General features: G+C 45.5%; 2 protein-coding genes across 6 annotated transcripts in view; both read left to right on the top strand.

Annotated features, from left to right (window-relative positions):
• AUNIP (aurora kinase A and ninein interacting protein) overlaps nt 1–18,678 on the top strand; it is a 53,616-nt gene that overhangs the window by 1,958 nt on the left and 32,980 nt on the right. The window lies entirely within an intron of this gene.
• Nucleotides 6,677–17,390, top strand: PAQR7 (progestin and adipoQ receptor family member 7). Of its 4 annotated transcripts, none has more exons than XM_061597309.1 (2): nt 6,677–6,758; nt 10,841–17,390. In XM_061597309.1, the coding sequence occupies exon 2, from the start codon at nt 10,868–10,870 to the stop codon at nt 11,924–11,926; it is 1,059 nt and encodes a 352-aa protein (XP_061453293.1). In that variant the 5' UTR covers nt 6,677–6,758; nt 10,841–10,867; the 3' UTR covers nt 11,927–17,390. The 4 variants fall into 4 exon arrangements, with proteins under 4 accessions (XP_061453293.1, XP_061453295.1, XP_061453297.1 ...); XM_061597311.1 differs by having other exon boundaries at nt 6,727–6,758; nt 10,860–17,390; XM_061597313.1 differs by lacking the exon at nt 6,677–6,758 and adding an exon at nt 7,238–7,480 and having other exon boundaries at nt 10,860–17,390.

The raw sequence follows: 18,678 nt of genomic DNA, 5'->3' as shown, positions 1-18,678 counted from the left end.
TTTTATCCCATCTTTCCTCCTAGGAGCTCAGAGGATGTTTATGCTGATTCTCTAGTTTTTGTAATTCTTCATAAAGGTTGTTTTTCATAATAGGTTTTTGTTTTTGCAACTTATTTTTTTCCTGTAATACAACAACTCCGTACTATGGCCTTCATTGCATCCCACATGATATTTTCCTTGACTCCTATTCCTGGGTTGTGCGTAACGTAGTCCTTAATGGTCATTTGAATAGTCTCAGTGGCTAACTGATTGGTAAGCAAAGAATTGTCAAATTGCCAGGTTTGTGTTATGTTTTCTTGTTCTCTTAGAGCTAATGTTGCCCATACTGGGGTGTGGTCCCACATAAAAAATGACCCAATTTGTGATTTTTCTAAAGTAGTTTGTAAAGTATTGGTTATAAGAAGGTAATCTAATCTATAATATCATTTATATCTAAAGGAGTAGAATATAGTCCCTTTCCATTTTATGTAAAGTTCTGCAAACGTCCACTAAATTGAATTTAGATAGGATATCTTGAAAATTAGTTTTGGTAGTAGGTTGAGTGAGTATAGATGAAGCAGTATTTGCTGATTTGTCCCACACTGAATCGGCAGCGTCTCCCCCTATTATCAGTTCGCCTTCTGCAAACTTATATAATTTTGTTAGACAGGTGGTAAGAAAATGTAGTTTTTTGTTGGGGGCATAGAAGGACACTAAAGTCAAATTTTGATCGCCCAGTATCCCTTTAATGAAAATTAAGCGACCTTCTGTGTCATAAGTTTGAATGTGCTTAAAAGGAAGAGACTGTGCTATCAATATAGCCACTCCCCTGCTTTTGGGCGAACCATGAGATGATTATTGCTCTCTATAGTCATTATGGGGTAACAGTCATAAAACCTCTTTACTATGGTGAGTTTCTTAGAGAAAAATAATGTGAGGTTTATCTTTTAGTATACAGTCAGGGATTCTCTTTCTTTTAACTGGGTTGCCCAAACCTTTAACGTTCAGAGCGTAGATTTTTACATTACCTGCCATAAATTGATTAAAGGTGATATAGGAGATGCATCAGCCCCAAGCTTTGGCCAGCATAACACTTTTTCCACGATAACATCAAATCCAACTTGCCAAACACGTGCCAGAGAGAAACAATAACAAGTATTAACATCATAAAGAACAGAACTGTTGAAACCCACTTCTGGTAGGCTCCCTACTCCTTGGTGGGGCCCTGTAACACCTCCCCCAGAGTGTGTTATCCTGTGTAGGTAGATCTCTAGGGAATAAACCTACTAATTACTGTTGTTTTCCCCCCTTCCCTGCCATTCATATTTTGACCTTCCCCCCTTTTGTCCCCCTTTTTTGTTTTGCTTTTATTATTTATTTATTATTATTTTCATAAGATATCTTGTACCTAATATGTCTAAACTGAAAATCATGTGTTTAAAAAGGTGATCTATAGCACCATACTATAATCATTTTACAACCTAATTTTTTAAAAAATATATGAAGCAGTAATAATTGAATTTGCTTAAGTGGAACATCAAATATAACAGTGACCTTATTATAAAAGAACATTAAATTTAGCTATGAACTTCACTTCCCTCTCTGAGAGAAGGAGTTGGACTGCAAAGGGCGCTGAGTGCTGAGAGGTTCTGCTTGTTTGTTGAGTTTGAGGCTCCTTTTTCTGGAAGAGACCGTATTCCATTTTTCAGAATCTTGGAAGTCTGAGTTCTTTGTCCAATTCATCAGTATCGCATGGAATTCCTAAGTTTAGCAAGCAAAGAATGTGGCAGATCTCATTTTTTGTAGTAGCTGTGTGTAACATGCAATCTATTTAGACTCATAGACGAAATGGGAACCCAAACGGTATTTGATCTTGGCTGCTTGCAGTTTTTCTGTTACAGGTCTCAGATCATGCCTTGTCCTTAGAGTTTCCAAACTAAGGTTCTGGAGGACCATAATTTCTTTGTTTTCATAACTCAAGCCTCCTTTATCTCTAATGGCTGTCATAAATCTGTCCTTTAATTGGTAATGGGCAAAAGCCACTATGATATATCACGGCATTGTAGTAGTTTTGGGCTTAGGAGCCGGGCTACGATGAGCATGTTCCAGGTCTAATGGGTTGACAGGGACCTCAGGGAGTCCTTTGTACCACCATGTTGTAAGAAATGCAATCATGTCCCCCTGTTCCTTTCCTTCAGCGACCCCATGAAAACATTTGTTCTGGCATCTTGCTCTGTTCTCCTGTTTGTCCAGCTTTATGTTCAGTTCAGTTGGCTTTTAAAAGTAGTTGGAGTTTGTCAGAATTTCTGATGCTTAAATCCATAGCTTCGTTAGCTGTTTCAATAGTAAGGGGTTTTTTGTGCTAGTTTATCTAGTGTGTCCTTTGTGGAATTAAAGGCTTTTTGCTATTCAGCAGTTAACAGGGCATACATTTTCTAGACTTAGTCCAGTACTATTTCTAGCAAGTTTTTGATATTAGAAGGTGCCAATTCCCCTTGTCCTGTTTTTTTGCTGCCATTTTGAATTTCCTTTAGGGGTGATATTTGGATCACTGAATTAAGGTAGTGAATGCATTTAAAATGCAACAAATTTTGCTTGTAAGTGTGCTTCAAAGCTTCATTTCATAGGGGCTGAAGAGAGAAATATGGAACGTTACCGCTAAGTCATTGTAATGGCCACTGAGAGAGTGGCAGGAATCAGAGTGATCGCTCTATGCTGCTGCCAGATTTTGTGCACACATGTGCCCCCCCAGCCTTTGATTGTCTTGAGTGGCCATATTTGTTGGAGGTATTGAAGTCAATGAAATTTGATTCTAAATTTTTAGTGGTTCTTAGAAAAATATATAATGGTTCTGAAGCAATAATAAGAGTTAATAGTTTGGATTTGGATCCAATTTGTTTGTGGTGGGGAACAAAGCAGGATTGTCCACTCTCCCCATTATTATTTGTATTGACATTGGAACCCGTAGCATGTAGAATGAGGGCTAGGCAGGAGATCAAAGGGATCGAAATAAATGGAATCGACTATTAGGAATGTATGCTGACATAGTTGTTATGTCATCTAAGCCCATGCAGACAGCAGTCCATCTTAAACCTGAATTAGAATTATTTGAGAAAGTGTTGGGCCTTAAATTTTGGCAAATTGGAGCTATTATGTTTCCATTAAATGCAAAAGAGACTTTAGAGTCTGTTAAAGGTCCCTCTTTTTCATGTAGGTTTCTGGTACTTCTGGTACAAAGAATCTAAATAGATTGTTCCAGGTAAATTATGGACCGGTTTGGCAAAATATACAGAGTGCTGTAAGAAGATGGAGAAAGCTCAAATTAGGTATAATGGATAGATTGGGAGCTGTTAGGACAATGGTAGTCCTGAAAATATTGTTCCTTTTTCAGACATTACCAGTTTGGATCCCTAGGCAACAGTTAAGACAGTGGCAGAAACAACTGAACACTTATATTTTTGGCACCAAAACTCCCAGAATACAGCAAAAGTTTTTATATGCTCCACCTCAGGAAGGAGGTTGAGGAGTTCCAAATTTGGAATGTTATTATGCAGCCATTAAAATTGCTCATGTAGTGTGATTTATAGAAGGGGAGATGGGGAAGCAATGGGTTACAATAGAGTCAGTGAGAGTTGGAGGGGTCCCATTAAATGTGTACTTATATTGGAAACAACATTTTGTAGACTAGAATGGATAGAGAATCCTTTTATGCTAACAATGGTTAAAGCAGGGAAGGAGTGGTGCCACCATCTATAAGGTTTTGTTCTTTAATGAAGAGGAGATATAGAACACTGAAAATGAAATGGACTGCCTTCAAGTCGATCCTGACTTATGGCGACCCTATGAATAGGGTGTTCATGGTAAGCGGTATTCAGAGGTGGCTTACTATTGCCTTCCCTCTGAGGCTAGTCCTCCCCAGATGGTTAGGGCCTGCTCAGCTTGCCACAGCTGCACAAGCCAGCCCCTTCCTTGTCTGCAACTGCCAGCTGGGGGGCAACTAGACTCCTTGGGGCTATGCAGCTTGCCCACAGCTGCACAGGTGGCAGGGCACGTAACCCCTGAGCCACTCACTGTGGAGTGATCTTTAGCTGGCCCTTGACACCCAGGAGACATGAGCAGGGGTTTGAACTCACAGGCTCTGGACTCCCAGGCAGGCTCTCCTCCCCACAGTGCTATACCAGCTGTCCATATAGAACACTAGAGGCAGAAAACTAGAAAGCAAAGGGTCTGTATAGAAACTTTTATGGAAATAATAGGCCACTAGCTCATGAAGAGATTGAGAATAAACTGAACCCACGTGGACTGGACTGGTTCACATAGGAACAATTGCAATACTTATTAGCTCAGCCAACTATCTCTGAAATTGCTTCCAGGCCTCTGACAATGTTTGAAAGGGAGATTCTGCAGTATGATCGAGCTATTAGAGGACTGGTTTCTAGAATATATGTTTGGCTGAAGACACCAGAAGCTACTTCTAGTGAGGATCTCAAAGTGTTATGGGAACAAGAGCTGGGCTTTACAGTGGACCTGGAGGATTGGAATGTGATGTGGTTAAAATATCCCTATAAATCTATTTCAGCAGGGGTTAGAGAACAATCCTTGAAGGTGATTCATAAATGGCATCTCACCCCCAGGAGTCTTTCATTAATGTGCCGCAGAGCAACGCAGAGGTGCTGGAGGAATTGCGGTTCTATTGGCACGTATGTGCATATGTGGTGGGATTGCCCAGTGGTGCATGCCTTCTGGATGGAAGTATTTCAGGAGGCAAGTTCAGTCACTGGACAGTGGATAAGAACTACCCCACAACTGGCACTTCTGGGTTTAAAGGCATAGATAGAGATTTAAAATGTAAGGAATTGCTGAATCAGTTATTTTCAGCTGCAAGAAAAGTGATAGCGCAGAACTTGAAGGAGTTCAAACAAGTAACTTTGGAACAATGGTATAAATGAGTTTGGCAAGTTGCGTTATAGGAGAAGCTCATGCAAAATCTGAGGATGGTGAAAGAACAGAAAAAAAGAGATACTTTTGAGTTTGGATGCCTTTTATCAATTTTGTCAACAATGATGAAAATCAGCATTCACCCTCAAGTGCATATGCACATCTGTGGTAAGTTTGAGGAGCACTTTAGTTTTATCCTGGTGCTGTTTGGAACATCTGAAAGGAAAATGAGTTTAGAATGAGATGAAAATAGAATTGTTTAGTTAATAGCTGGTAGTTAATGCTTGGTCTTATTTACCTGAGCTGAAATTTGATAGAAAAATAAAGGGTTAGGGTGGGATCAAAATCAGATTAGTTTTTTTGTTAATGTACTGTCAATCCCATAAAGGGGAGGGGAGGGGAAAAAAGTATCTGGGGATGAGAAGTAGTTGTGCTGCTGTAATTGTGATACCAAGTGATTTTGGGCTTTGGGGATTTTTTTTTGGTAAAAAATGGTTCTTGTCACTTGATGAAAGTGCTGTGGATGCCAACCCAAAATGGTTGCCATGGGCAGCCAAAAAAAGGGATGTCAGTATTCAGTACTGATGAGAACCATCGCCAAAAAAGCACCGGTGCTACCAATCTGAGCTGCCATAGATGGTTGGGATACCTTTTCCTTCATCATTAATGAGCCACTTTTGAATTGGGTTAAAGGAGTACAAAGCAGAAAGGAACTGATTTATAACAGTTTGTTCTGATGGAAACAGCTCTGTTTATAAAGACAAAAGGAGAAATACTTCCCAGAAGCCAGAAAATAGCACACTCCGTGCAGGGTCGGTTGGCACGTGTTGGACCTTCTCAATCTTATCTCCTTTATCCCAGGGGTTCCCAAGCTCCCTCCCCCGGGGGACCACTTGAAAATTGCTGATGGTTTTGGAGAACCACTTATATGATTTTTTTTCTGCCTGTTCTAGCAGTTGCTCTGGGCTAGAAACTACATTATTTTAAATTGTGCATGTATTGCTTCGTTGACTTCTGATACTTGTATTTTACAGAATTGCAATCTGCATTCCACAGAAATATATAAGAAATCAAAGAAGCAATAAACATACAATTAAAAATCAATATGAATAAATATTTAATGCTGACATGTCACAGACCACCTGACCGAAGCGGGTGGACTACTGGTGCCCTGTGGCGTGCACAGACTCGTGTTTTGCAGCAGAGGCAAACTTCAGACGGGATGATCAGAGGATATCAGCAGGGGCAGTGCCAAAGGGGGGAGTCCCCCCCCGAATATTTAACTCACTTAGAAATATACTTTGCCCCATCTGCGTCCCCCCGATTTTTTTTCCTGGTGCCGTTGCTGGATATAAGCACGCGGAGACCAGTGCTTCTCTGCCTTTAATAATTGTACAGAGGAGAGAATTTTGACAAATGCGGCTTCTCGCGAAAAGGGCCGAGAAAAGCGGCACTTGCCTGAATCCCCTCGATTTAGGGCACGCATCTTCCCCTCGCATCTGAGCAGGGGGGGTACACCCTTGTTCGCCGTCGCTTCCTTCCTTATGGCGCGGGGGGGGGGCGGTTCTCCTCGGCTCCACTTCGGGGCTGGGCCGCAGCCTCCAGGGGGCGCTGTGCCTCGTTGGCCGAAAGTCCGGCGGCGCTTCTGTTTGCGTTTTGCTTGCAGCTGCGTGGGGAAAAAAACGAAAACAGCCGAGGCGGGTCTCTCGGCGACTACCGCCGCCGCAGAGGGGCGGCCTTGCCCTACTAGGCTGGGCCGATCTCTCTCTCTTCGTTGCTCTTCCCTTCGGCGCTTTCCGAGTTCCAGGCGAGCCTCCTCGGGAAGCAGCAGCAGGCGATCGGTAAGAGATCGGGGGGCCGCTGGAGTGAGGAAATTGGGCTATTCTCTTTCTAGGGACAAGATTCTTAGTTTTTTTTGAGGGGGGGAGTATGCAATAATACCGCAAAGTAGGGACGAGCGATTTCGGGGGGGGGAGGAAATAGATCCATAATATCCGCGAGTCCAGGAGGTGTTTAAAGAACGTGAAGAAGGCAGGCGTGTTTGGGGTTGTGGGCTGCGCTGCTGGGCTTCCCGCTCTCTTTTGCGCCCCGATCCGATGCACTCATGCAGGCAGTCCTGCTTGATTAGAAGTAAGCCTTGCACAGCATCACATGTGGTCTTTGCACCTTGAGGGCGTACATTTCGGTCTCAGCAGAGGCGTAGACTGCAAGCTTTTTACCGACTCAGACTTTTAACATCGCTGCTGGTAGGAAATGTGATCCTCTTAAGCGATGAGGGGATGGTCCGGGAGAAGATGAGAGGCTTCTCCTCTGGGAGGGAAAGGCGGCGTCCAGGGTCTGCAAAAACGTGCACGAGTTTATTCTGGATTAGGGAATAAAAATCCCCGTGGAGTTTTCCACTCCTGGTGGCGCCTGGGTGGACCTTGCTTGGCTTTGGAACAAAGCGGGTGTGGACCGGGGGAGGCCGCCTGCCGCCTTACAAGAGCGTTTCACAACTTTATAATCCGGAAAACAAACCAGTTTGGCTGTGGGGAGAGACGGGACGAGCCAGCGCTTGCCAAGTGTAAGTGGGGCGTTGAACAGATCTCGAGGCCTCCTGAGCGTCTTTATTTTGGAAAGAAAAGGGGAGCTGGGGGGTGAATCTCGTAAAAAAGGAAAAGAAGCAAATTTGCACTTGGATGCCTTAAGACGCCTCTGGCTGGTCCGCTCCCAAGGATGAGTCAAGGCCCGCCTGCGGCACCTTGCCGTGTGTAACAACGGGGGGTTCTTCCCAATCCGGGCTGTTGAGTTCAAAAATGGGATGTGCGTGTTACTGTTGGCCCCGCCGGCAGCCAGTGGAGGAATTTGAAGTCGAGGTTTCCGCTGGTTAATAGATTGGCATGGACAGAAATGTGCATATGAGGAAAACCTCAATTTAGTGGCCTTTTTAAGATTATAGAAGTAGCAGGAGAGAACTTCCCATTGAGTAAGCAGAAAGCCTTGTTAAAAGAGCTTATGTAGTGAGGTGTATTTAGTTTTGTGTGATCTGCTCTCTCTTGCTCTCGCTCTCTTTAAAAAAACTAGACTCCACTGTTGGGGTTTTAATTTATAAAAGCAAAAGTGCCTGCTCTGGATCTCTTGTATTATTTATGCTTTAAATCAAAGGTTTCCAAATTGTAGCCTGTGAGCTTCATTGAGGTGGGTCTGCGGCATATAAAATACTCGTATTGCTTTTTAGTTGTATTTTTATTGCTTCATTTGTTTCTTGTATGTTATTGCATTGCAATTTGAATTCTAGGGAATGCAAACTGTAATGCAGGAAAATACAATATAAAGAATAAAAGCAGCAATAAAAATGCAATTGAAAATCATACAGCATCTAGCACAGTGCATGCCGATTGCTACAACAGGCAGAATAATCACTGTAAGTGGTCCGCCAAGACAGTTGGCTGTTTTCAAGTGGTGCATGGGGAAAAAAACGTTTGGGAGCCACTGCTTAAAGTGTTAAGGGACTCTGAGGATGCGTTTTGTTAAGTACTTGAACAATGCCTTGCTGGATGAGATCAAACTATACCCAATCCAACACTTTTTGCAAGCGTTCTGTCTGCCACTGGGCACTAGGTCCTCTGCCAGGAATTGGCTAGAGTGAACTTGGGCTAGTGTGAACTTGGCCTAGTCACTGCTTCTCAGCCTCAGAGGAAGGCAATGGTAAACCACCTCTGAATACCACCTACCATGAAAACCCTATTCATACAGTCTCCATAAGTCGGATCGACTTGAAGGCAGTCCGTTTCCATTTTTTATGTTCTTGTGCCGTGGTGTAGTGTAGTGGTCCCCAAACATTTTCCCCCCCCGACCGCTAGGAAATTGCTGAGGATCTTGGAGGACCACTGCATGATTTTTCTGCCTGTTGTAGCAATTGTAATGCACTGCTAGGTCCTGTGTGATTTTTAATGGTATTTTTTACAGGCATGCCATGGACAACCTGAATGAAGCTTGTAGATCACTGGTGGTCCGTGGACCACAGCTTGGGAACCCCTGGTATAGTGGGTAGGGTGTTGGAACTTGGGAGAGCTGAATTCCAACCACTCCTCAGCCATGACATTCATTGGGCGATCGTTGGTCAGTTGCAGACTCCATTCTCATGCTACTCTTAATCCTAACCATGGAAGTAATAACTGACATAGAATCATTCCCCAGAAACACAGTTTTGCACATATACGATCTGAATGTTCTGGTGAACCTCAAGAGAGCCTTTTTGTTTAATGTTTTTGCACTTCTCTGATTTGTCTCATTTGTTGGTGGTTACTTGCTTATTTGTATATGTATGGTTGCTGCTGCTGGTACTAATAATGTATTAATATTTTTAATAAAGAAAACAAATACTCACAGAGGTGTACAAAACGGAAGCAATTGCTACAAATTCCATTTGAAAACATTAAAACAGCTGCACTTCTTAATCTAAAAGATCAGCACAAAAACAATGAGTTGGCCCAGCATTACTCCAGCAGTTCAAAGCACCGTCTCTGCAGTGCAATTTTCATCAACCGCTGAAAGCTGTGGAAAAAGTCTTCAAGGCCTCCTTAAATGTACTAAAGAATGGAGCTGCCTGGGATAGGGTTGGGTAGAGGGATGATCAGGTCTTAGCTGAAAGGAGAGCCTCCTGCCTGAAACGCTAAAGCAGCCTTCCTCAACCAGGAAGGTTGCCCAGAAGGACTGGAAAAGGTTCACCATCTTTGGTTTAGGTCATCCATCCTGAGCTTCAGGGATTAGACAGGCTATAAATCACAATAAAAGTTTGCCTTTCTGGATCAGATCAAGGTGAGTCTAGTCTAGCATTGTGCTTCCGTTGTGCTCCGAAGGAGGGTGTGATGGTGGTAGCTAGCTTTCCCTAGCACCTGATGTTGACAGGTATACTGCCTCTGAACCTGGAGGTTCTATTTTCAGCTAACATTGCTAAGAAACCTCTCTAAACTAATCCAGTGGCCACTTCCGTATCTTGTGGCATTGAGTTTCATATACATTAATCACACATTGTGTGAAAAATACTTCTTTTTGTCTGTCTTGAACTTCCAAGCAGTCAATATCCTGGATGATCCTGAACTCTAGTATTACAAGAAAGAAAAGTGACTCTCCAAAATTTGAAAAACCTCTTTCATGTCCTCCACTTAGCTGTTCTGTGTATGTGTATTTTTGTTACTAAACTACAAAACCCTAAATGCTCTAGCGGTAGTCGTTACTCATAGAGAAGGCTTCTAACCCAGCTTTTGATTTTTTTGTTCCCTGTTTTCTGTTCCTTCTTCCTAAACTCCAGAAGGACATTCTCCGGGAATGTCTTCTGTGCTCATTCACACTTCCTCCTGGGAAACAGTGCACACGAATGTGACCCCATCTGCACTATACACTTAAAGCACTCATATTCCACTTTAAACAGCCATGGCTTCAGCTAAAGAATCCTGAGAACTCTATTCCCCTCCCAGAGCTACAATTCCCAGAGTTCCCTGGGAAGAGGAATTTATTGTTAAACCACTCTGAGAATCATAACTCTGTGAGGGGCATAGGGGGTCTCCTAACAACTCTTCACACCCCTAACAAGCTACAGTTCCTACGATTCTTTGAGGGAAAGTCTAAAGTGGCCTGATACTGTTTTAAATGCATGGTGCCCATGGGGCCTAACAGAGCAATCTTAACCATGTCTGCTCAGAACTCAGTGTTATTGAATTCCATGGGGTTTACTCCAAGGTAAGTAGGGTTAGGATTGCAGCCTAAGTTATACCAGAAAGCTTCTCCTCTCTCACCCAGGCAGAGGCAGCCATCTATACTGTGGCTTCTCCCTGCCCCCCCTTGCAGCTTCTTTCAGCCCCTTGCACAATACATTCATTGTTCTGTTTTGCAAATGAAAATCAACCCAACTCTTATCTTCCTCTTTTCCTCCTCCGAAAAGGGGTTGTTTTGATCCACAGGCTCTGCTATGGCGACAATTGTCTCCGAAAAGCTCAGCCACCTCTTCATCAATGCCCAGCAGTTCTGGAAGGTCCCTCGTCTCCTGGAGGAGGCACTCCCCCCGCCCTCCTGCACTGTGGGGGTGACGGACGTGCCCCGCCTTTTCCGGAAGCCCTACATCCATGCCGGCTACCGGCCTCTCAACCGGACCTGGAAGTTCTACTTCCTCTCGCTTTTCCAGCGGCACAACGAGGCCATCAACGTCTGGACGCACCTGGTGGCCACCGTGGTCCTGGTGGCAAGGTTCTGGCGGCTCTCCTGGGCGGTGGACTTCCTCGGCGACCCTCATGCGCAGCCGCTGTTTGTCATTGCCATCTCGTCTGTCGTCTATGCCACCTTCAGCACCCTGGCGCACCTCCTGCAGGCCAAGTCTGAGTTCTGGCACTACACGTTCTTCTTCTTGGACTACGTGGGGGTCGCCACCTACCAGTATAGCAGCGCCTTGGTGCACTACTATTACGCCATCGAGCCAGAATGGCACGCAAGGATTGTGGGCTTCTATATCCCGGGAGCTGTTTTGCTGGCCTGGCTCTCCTGCGCCGGTTCCTGCTATGCCAAGTACCGGTGCCCTCATCTCTCTTCCCTGATGGGCAGGCTGTGCCAGGAAATGCCCTCAGCTGTGGCGTATGCCTTGGACATCAGCCCGGTGCTCCACCGGATCTACGTCGCCTCTTCCTCTGGCCTCGCAGACGTGGCCATTCTATACCACAAGTGCCACGTCCTCTTTTTCCTCATTGGGGCCTTCTTTTTTGCCTACCCCTATCCCGAGAAGTGGTTTCCGGGAAAGTGCCACTTTGTTGGCCAGGGGCACCAGATCTTCCACATCTTCCTGATGCTCTGCACCCTCGCCCAGGTGGAGGCGGTGCTTCTAGACTATGAAATGAGGCGGCCCATCTACTCCCGGCTGCACGGCGGTGTGGCCCCGCTTTTTTCCGCCCTGTGCCTTTTCGTGGTGGCTGTCTGTGGCCTCACAGCCCTTTTCATGACCGCCAGAGTGAGACATAGGCTGCATTGGAAAGAGGAGTGAGACAGATGACGGGGGGAAATGGAGGTTTGGGTGGCTGTCGATCTGCCACTTTCCTTGTTCTTACTCTGGGCATGCCCATGCGTTTTCAATTTAGAGGACTGGACATTTTTGCCTGAGGTGGCTGGTGCTTTTTGCAGGCCTTTCCCCCTGGGAAGAGGGCATTGCTTTCCCGCTTCTGTGTGGCTTACTACTCTTGAGCAGCAGAGCGGGTGGATTAGAGATTGCACCGGAAAGGACGTGATGCGGGAGGAAGTGGCCTGCTTCCTGGATGCAATTGGGCAGTTACTTTCCAGGAGGTGGGTCTGTATCCCCTTGCCTTCCTCCGTGGGAGAGTCTTGTCACTCATACCCTTAATGTGATTTCCCTTCTGGTCTTCACAGTGGAAGAGCTTCAGGAAGGATGAATGAGGGATTGCCCCCAGTCTGCACTTGATTAGCTGGGAGGGTCCTTCAAGGGTCAAGGGCCCCCGGATACGTGCTGACCTTGCTCCCTGCCCCTGCTGATTTTTCGGTATGCCTGACCTATGCACAGACCCAGGATTCTGTAGCCCCCGGTCCCCCGGTGCATCTTCATACCTACTTGTAGGGGGACGGGGACCTTTGTGGATCTCTGGATAAGGCTGCAATGCCTTCACAGTTTGCCTTCCCACCTTCACAAGGCAGCGACGTCTCAAAGGAAAACGTTCTTCTGGTTGGGTGCAACAGCGACCAGCCAGCCATTCAGGAAGCTGCCGTGTGCATGTACCTTAAGAAGTACATCTGTACACCCCTCTGGCTGGGGTGAAGCCGAATTCTGATATTTTTAGCATAATTCATGCTAGTGATTGGGGCTGATGTCATATGTCCAGGGAGAAGTGCGTGTGTGTGCGTAGAAGGGAGCTGGCTTTTGTGGCTAACTTTTAAAAGTAAAATAAAGATGTATAGTCGGAGGCAACAGGGTTCAAATACCAGTTGCTGAAAACGGCAGGAGGGGAGGGCGCTCTTGAGCTCAGGTCCTGCTTGTGGGCTTCCCAGTGGCAACTGGTTGGCCACTGTGAGAACAGGATGCTGGACTAGATGGGCCACTGGCCTGATCCAGCAGTGTCTTACGTTCTTCCACACATGTATATAAGGTCAGGCCAAAGGACCGTCTAAAGCAGGGATGGGCAACCATTTTTTCAGCCTGAGGCCCACATTCTCTTCTGGGCAATCTCCCAGGGGCCAGATGGTGGGCAGGGCCAAAGGCAAAAGTGGACAAAGCAACACATGTGAATTTTATCTGTATATATTAGGGTGGGAGAGAGCCAGTGTGGCGTAGTGGTTAAGGTATTGGACTACGACCTGGGAGACCAGGGTTCGAATCCCCACACAGCCATGAAGCTCACTGGGTGACCTTGGCCCAGTCACTGCCTTTCACCCTCAGAGGAAGGCAATGGTAAACCCCCTCTGAATACCACTTGCCATGATAACCCTGTTCATAGGGTAGCCGTAAGTCGGGATCGACTTGAAGGCGGTCCATTTTCTTTTCATATTAGGATGGATTCTACACACACACACACACACACACCCATCTCTATCCTCCATTCAAGCCAGCAAGAAACATTGTCAGAGTTGACAACACTTTCCAGCCAGGCAAAAACATTCAAGGAAGGTGCAGAGCGGGGCTGGTGAAGGGCGTGGCCTAACAGGGTGTATGGCCTGGGAGAGTCCAGAAGACCAGAGGTCTGAAGGGCCACACTTGTCCCCTGAGGTTCCCCATGCCTAATATAAAACAAAGCTCTGTCTTGAGCAGGAACACAGGCAGCTGCTTGAAACCAGATCAGACAATGTGCCCATTTACCCTTGCATTTACTCTGACTGGCAGCGGCTTTCATAGGTCTGGAGCAGAGGTCCTCTCTGCCACCTTCTCCCTGATCTTTTTCACTGGAGACGCCAGGGATGGAACCTGGGACCGGCTGCACATTGCTCTGCCACTGAGCTGCATTCCATCCCCAGTCAGATACTCTTCCACAAACTCTTTAGTGGGGCGTTTTGGAGAGGTTGACTCCCCATCGCCCCATAATTGAGGTGTGCTTATCGCTCTGTACCTGGAGGTGCCATTTAGAAGCCTATCGTCCCGTGGGTAGATGGAGTCCTGTTTGAAATCCCTCTGCGTTTGTGGCTATTGCCAGATCGGGTGCCAACGACGTCTATGTTAAGTGTGCGGTGAGTGAAGAAAGGCTTTCTCTTCTCGCTTGTTTAAAGCAGGGGTGGCTAGCCTGGGGCCCTCTGGATGTTCCTAGACTCCAGCTCTCATCAGCTACAGTCGGGGATGATGGGAGTTGTAGTCCAGCAACAGCTAACGGGCCACAGGGTAGCCACCTGTGCTTTAAAGGCATTTATAACAGCAGAATCCGCTGCACGCTTGCTCAGAAAGAAGCACCGCTGCATTCAGCGGGGCTCCCAAGTAAGAGTGCATCGGATTGCAGCCTAAATGTGCTGGTAATCTGTCCTGATTCCATTAGCTGCACTTAAATGCCCCAAGTAAGTTTGTAGAAAAACTCCACAATGCCTCTAGCATGTGACAAGATAATGTCTTGTTAAATCCTGGGGGACCGGTTGTCTCCTTGAGACAGGATGTGGCATAGAGACATAAGCTGCCTTTGAGTGAGTCAGACCATTGGTCCATCCAGCTCAGAGTTGTCCACACTGACTTGGCAGAAGCTCTCCAAGATATTGCAGGCAGGTAACATACCCAGTATTACCTGGAGTTCATAGAATAGTAGATTTGGAAGGGGCCTATAAGGCCATCAAGTCCAACCCTCTGCTCAATGCAGGAATCTAAATCAAAGCATTCCTGACAGATGGCAGTCCAGCTGCCTCTTTAATGCCTCCAGTGTTGGAGAGCCCACTACTTCTAGGTCATTGGTTCCATTGTCGTATGGCTCTAACATAGGACGTTTTTCCTGATGTTCAGTCAAAATATGGCTTCGTGCAACTTGAGCCCATTATTCCGTGTCCTGCACTCTGGGACGATCGAGAAGAGATCCTGGCCCTCTGTGTGACAACCTTTCATGTACTTGAAGAGGGCTATATCTCCCCTCAATCTTCTCCAGGCTAAACATGCCCATTTCTTTCAGTCTCTCCTCATAGGGCTTTGTTTCTAGTCCCCTGATCATCTTTGTTGCCCTCCTCTGAACCTGTTCCAGTTTGTCTTCATCCTTCTTGAAGTGTGGAGACCAGAACTGGACGCAGTACTCAAGATGAGGCATAACCAGTGCTGAATAGAGGGGAACGAATACTTCACGCGATTTGGAAACTATACTTCTGTTAATGCAGCCTAATACAGCATTTACCTTTTTTGCAGCCACATCGCACTGTTGGCTCATATTCAGCTTGTGATCAACGACAATTCCAAGATCCTTCTCGCATGTTGTATTGCTGAGCCAAGTATCCCCCATCTTATAATTGTGCATTTGGTTTCTTTTTCCTAGGTGTAGAACTTTGCATTTATCCGCGGGGTGGTGGTGGTGAACCTGGGACTTTCTGCATGCAAAACAGGTGCTGTGCCACTGAGCTACAGCCCTTCCCCTGCCAGCCATTCATTCACCTTCCACCTGATGAGAACTTTTGTCAGTTTTTAAAACACAGCAGCCTGATTTGGCTTTACCCTGTCCAAACCCTGTCGTGATTTGGCACTTAGAATCCAGTCTGGTTATGAGCTTCCTTGGAGGTGGGTGGGCTTGGTTGGAAACTGGGAGACCTTCAAGCCTGTTAAAGGTGTGGCTTTAAGTTGGCTTGAGTCTCTTGCTTTCAATGGGACTAAAAACCAAATACCCTGTTCAGAAAAAAAAAAGCATGTATTGTAGACCTCTTGGGACAGTTCCACTTCAGAATAACTGGTGGAATCGCATGTAGGAATGCTTTTTGGTGTTTTAAAAAGAAAAGAACACCTCCCCGCATATAGAAATCTAGCATGAATCTTGATTACATGGAGCAGTCAGTATGGAAGCTGGAGGGGAGAGGGCAGGCCTAGGAGGAAAGGCCCTGCCGGCCAAATGGGAATCCTTTGAGACCCGCATCTAGCCCATAGGCTGGAGGTTTCCTATCTTGGGTATTTCTCAACCTTTTTTTAACCCATGCCTCTTTTTAGCTATCAAAAATGCCACACACCTCCTTCAAACTATACCTTCCATAATAATGCCAAACTATTGCACACCCATGAAGATGTGCAGATCACATAATAAGCAGTGTACAATCTTCTCATCTTCTGAACAAAACATATTACACTTTTATATTTTAATGTTAATTTTTCATTTATGTTGTACATACTTTTTGGAAACAGTCACCTACCCCCCCTCGATCTTAATACATTCCTTTGGGCACACCTCCCCTGGTTGAGAAACACTAGTATAGAGGCTTGGCTAAGCGTGACTTGTTTTATGAGAGAGAGAGACTCGTGTGTGTGTGTGTGTGGTGTCCTTATATATCACCAAGAATCTCTCCTCGCCACAGTCACTTTTTTCTTGTGCAACATTTTGCAAAGGGTTTTTTAATTAATATCTTGAAATTGTTGTACTGAATGATGAAAACGTGAAGGATGAAATCCATCATGTTAGGAGGGGAAGTGGTCCAGAATATACTGATAGGCTACTTTTTCACATGCAATGAACTGTTTTGCTCTGTGGAACATTACAACATGCACCCACATTGGAATTTTAAAGTGGTATCATTCTGAGTTGGGTATACCAGATTAAATTTCTGAATGTGTAAATTTGCTGTCAGTCTATCTAATCAATATGATGCAGTTCATATAAAGAGTGACATATAAAGAGAAGCTTCAGGGAGTTCAGAATTTTGCTGACATTAAGCCTAGAAAAGTGGATTTGTGTGTTACATGTTTTTCTTCCTGCCTGTCTTACATTTTGTACATTTTAAGGGGCCTGATTCTATCATTTGTTTCTATAAAGTTGTTTTCACAAGCCAAATGTTTTATAGTTTTCTGTCTTGGTTGTCTCCAAAGTAACCCTTTTGACAACAATATAACCAGGTTTGGAACAAGAAGGGCGCCAACTCTTAGAGACAACTGCGATAGGGCTGCAGAACTAGGCACTAAAAGTCACAACACGTATTGACAGCTTTTAAAATACCATTGAACAAGTGGAACCTGCAACAAAATGTTTCAGTGTGAAGTGCTGCTGCTTACGTTTCCAGTCACTCCTTTTCCCTCCTTCCCTCCACCAGACTAAGGTCACATCCACGCCATATGTTTAAAGCACATGGCTTCCCTCAAAGAGGGAGCTGTAGTTTGTTAAGGGTACTGGGAATGGTAGCTCTGTGAGGGGTAAACAGTTTACAAACTACAGTTCCCAGGATTCTTTGGGGGAGCTGTATGTTTTAAATGTATGGTGTGGCTATGACCTCAGCCCTAGGCTATGGTCTGAAGGCAAACAAGGCCACCACCTTGCTGAAGCTAAGCAGGTCTGGGTTTGATCAGTGCATGGGAGATCGCCTGGGAACCACATTTATGCTGCCTTGGGTTCTATGATGAAAGAAAGCCAGGCTACAAATGTAAGAAATTAATAATAATAATAAATAAATAATAGAGCCACTGGGCATGCTTAGTCTCTGTTGGGATGTTGGGGAGGGGTTCATCCTCTTACAATTCTGTCAAGCGTTTTTGTACGTCTGCAAACCTTGGGCTTCTCCTGTCTTGTATATGGTTGGTGCTGTTTGGCTACACATGGATCAACAGACACTCACAGCCTGGACATCAGAAATAGAGGGAGTGGTGATCTTGTTACGCTTTGTTTTTTGTTTTTGTGTTTTGGTTTGCAGGAATTAGGCTGGTTTCCAGGATGGTTATTTATTCCTGTAAGTATCTGTGCCCCGCACTTTCCATTCCATGAGATCCTCGGAGTGGATTATAATGACGACAAAGATATTTGAAAGGATAATAATCAGTTTGAAACAAAATGACAAATAATTCTCCAGTCACGGCAACAAAACGTACCTGCCAGCCCAGCTTAAGGAAAAACAGAAGGAATCGAGATCAGCAAACAGTTCAGTAGAAGGCACACTTAAACTAGAAAATATTTACCAGCTATTTAACACTCAGTTATGCAGTCAGCTGGATTTCTTGGGCAAACAACATGTTGCACTCTCAGCACTGGTGATGAGAAGGCATGATCATCTGGAACAGAGCGTCTCCCATTGACTCAAGTGAGCAGGCAGCTTCCTGTGGAGAAAGATGCTTCTTCAGATGATAGATGGGAAGCAGGCCTGATGCCAGCATGCAGGCCCTTTGCCAAGTCCCCACACTGACACCTGCCTGACCTTGTGCCCTCCCTTCCGAGGCAGACTGAGATCCAGTGGTCGTAATTCAGCTGGTGGCCATGTGACGTCCTTCCCTGGTTCTCCCTGTCAGGTTCCCACCTGCTTGTGGCTACTACCTTTCACTAGGCACCACCAGGGATATCACCAGTCCGGACCGTCCTTTATATGGTTTCTCACTCCGCTCTAGCACAGATCTCACTAGATCCCCCTGGTAGGCAGCACCACCAGTCACGTCCTATAACCAATACTCCCAGAGACTTTGCCTGAGTCTCTCTCTAGCTGGTTACTTTTGTGACTGCGTGCTTATGCTGTTCCCAACCCCCTTGTATCTTTATAGATAACGCATACAACTCTGGGTTGCTCTGGATACTTGAATTGTTATTCCTCCCTTCACCGCTGCCACCATTAGATACTGTTTCTCTTCAGCCTTGGTAATCCTAACCTTGCCCTCCCTTCTGG

This window comes from Rhineura floridana, chromosome 15 (genome assembly GCF_030035675.1).
Source record: "Rhineura floridana isolate rRhiFlo1 chromosome 15, rRhiFlo1.hap2, whole genome shotgun sequence".
Classification (NCBI taxonomy): domain Eukaryota; kingdom Metazoa; phylum Chordata; class Lepidosauria; order Squamata; family Rhineuridae; genus Rhineura; species Rhineura floridana.
This window is presented reverse-complemented; position numbering and strand designations above follow the sequence as displayed.

Bases quoted from the DNA above. Each gene is read 5' to 3' on its own strand.
- PAQR7 (XM_061597309.1), top strand. From the start codon at position 10,868: ATGGCGACAATTGTCTCCGAAAAGCTCAGCCACCTCTTCATCAATGCC.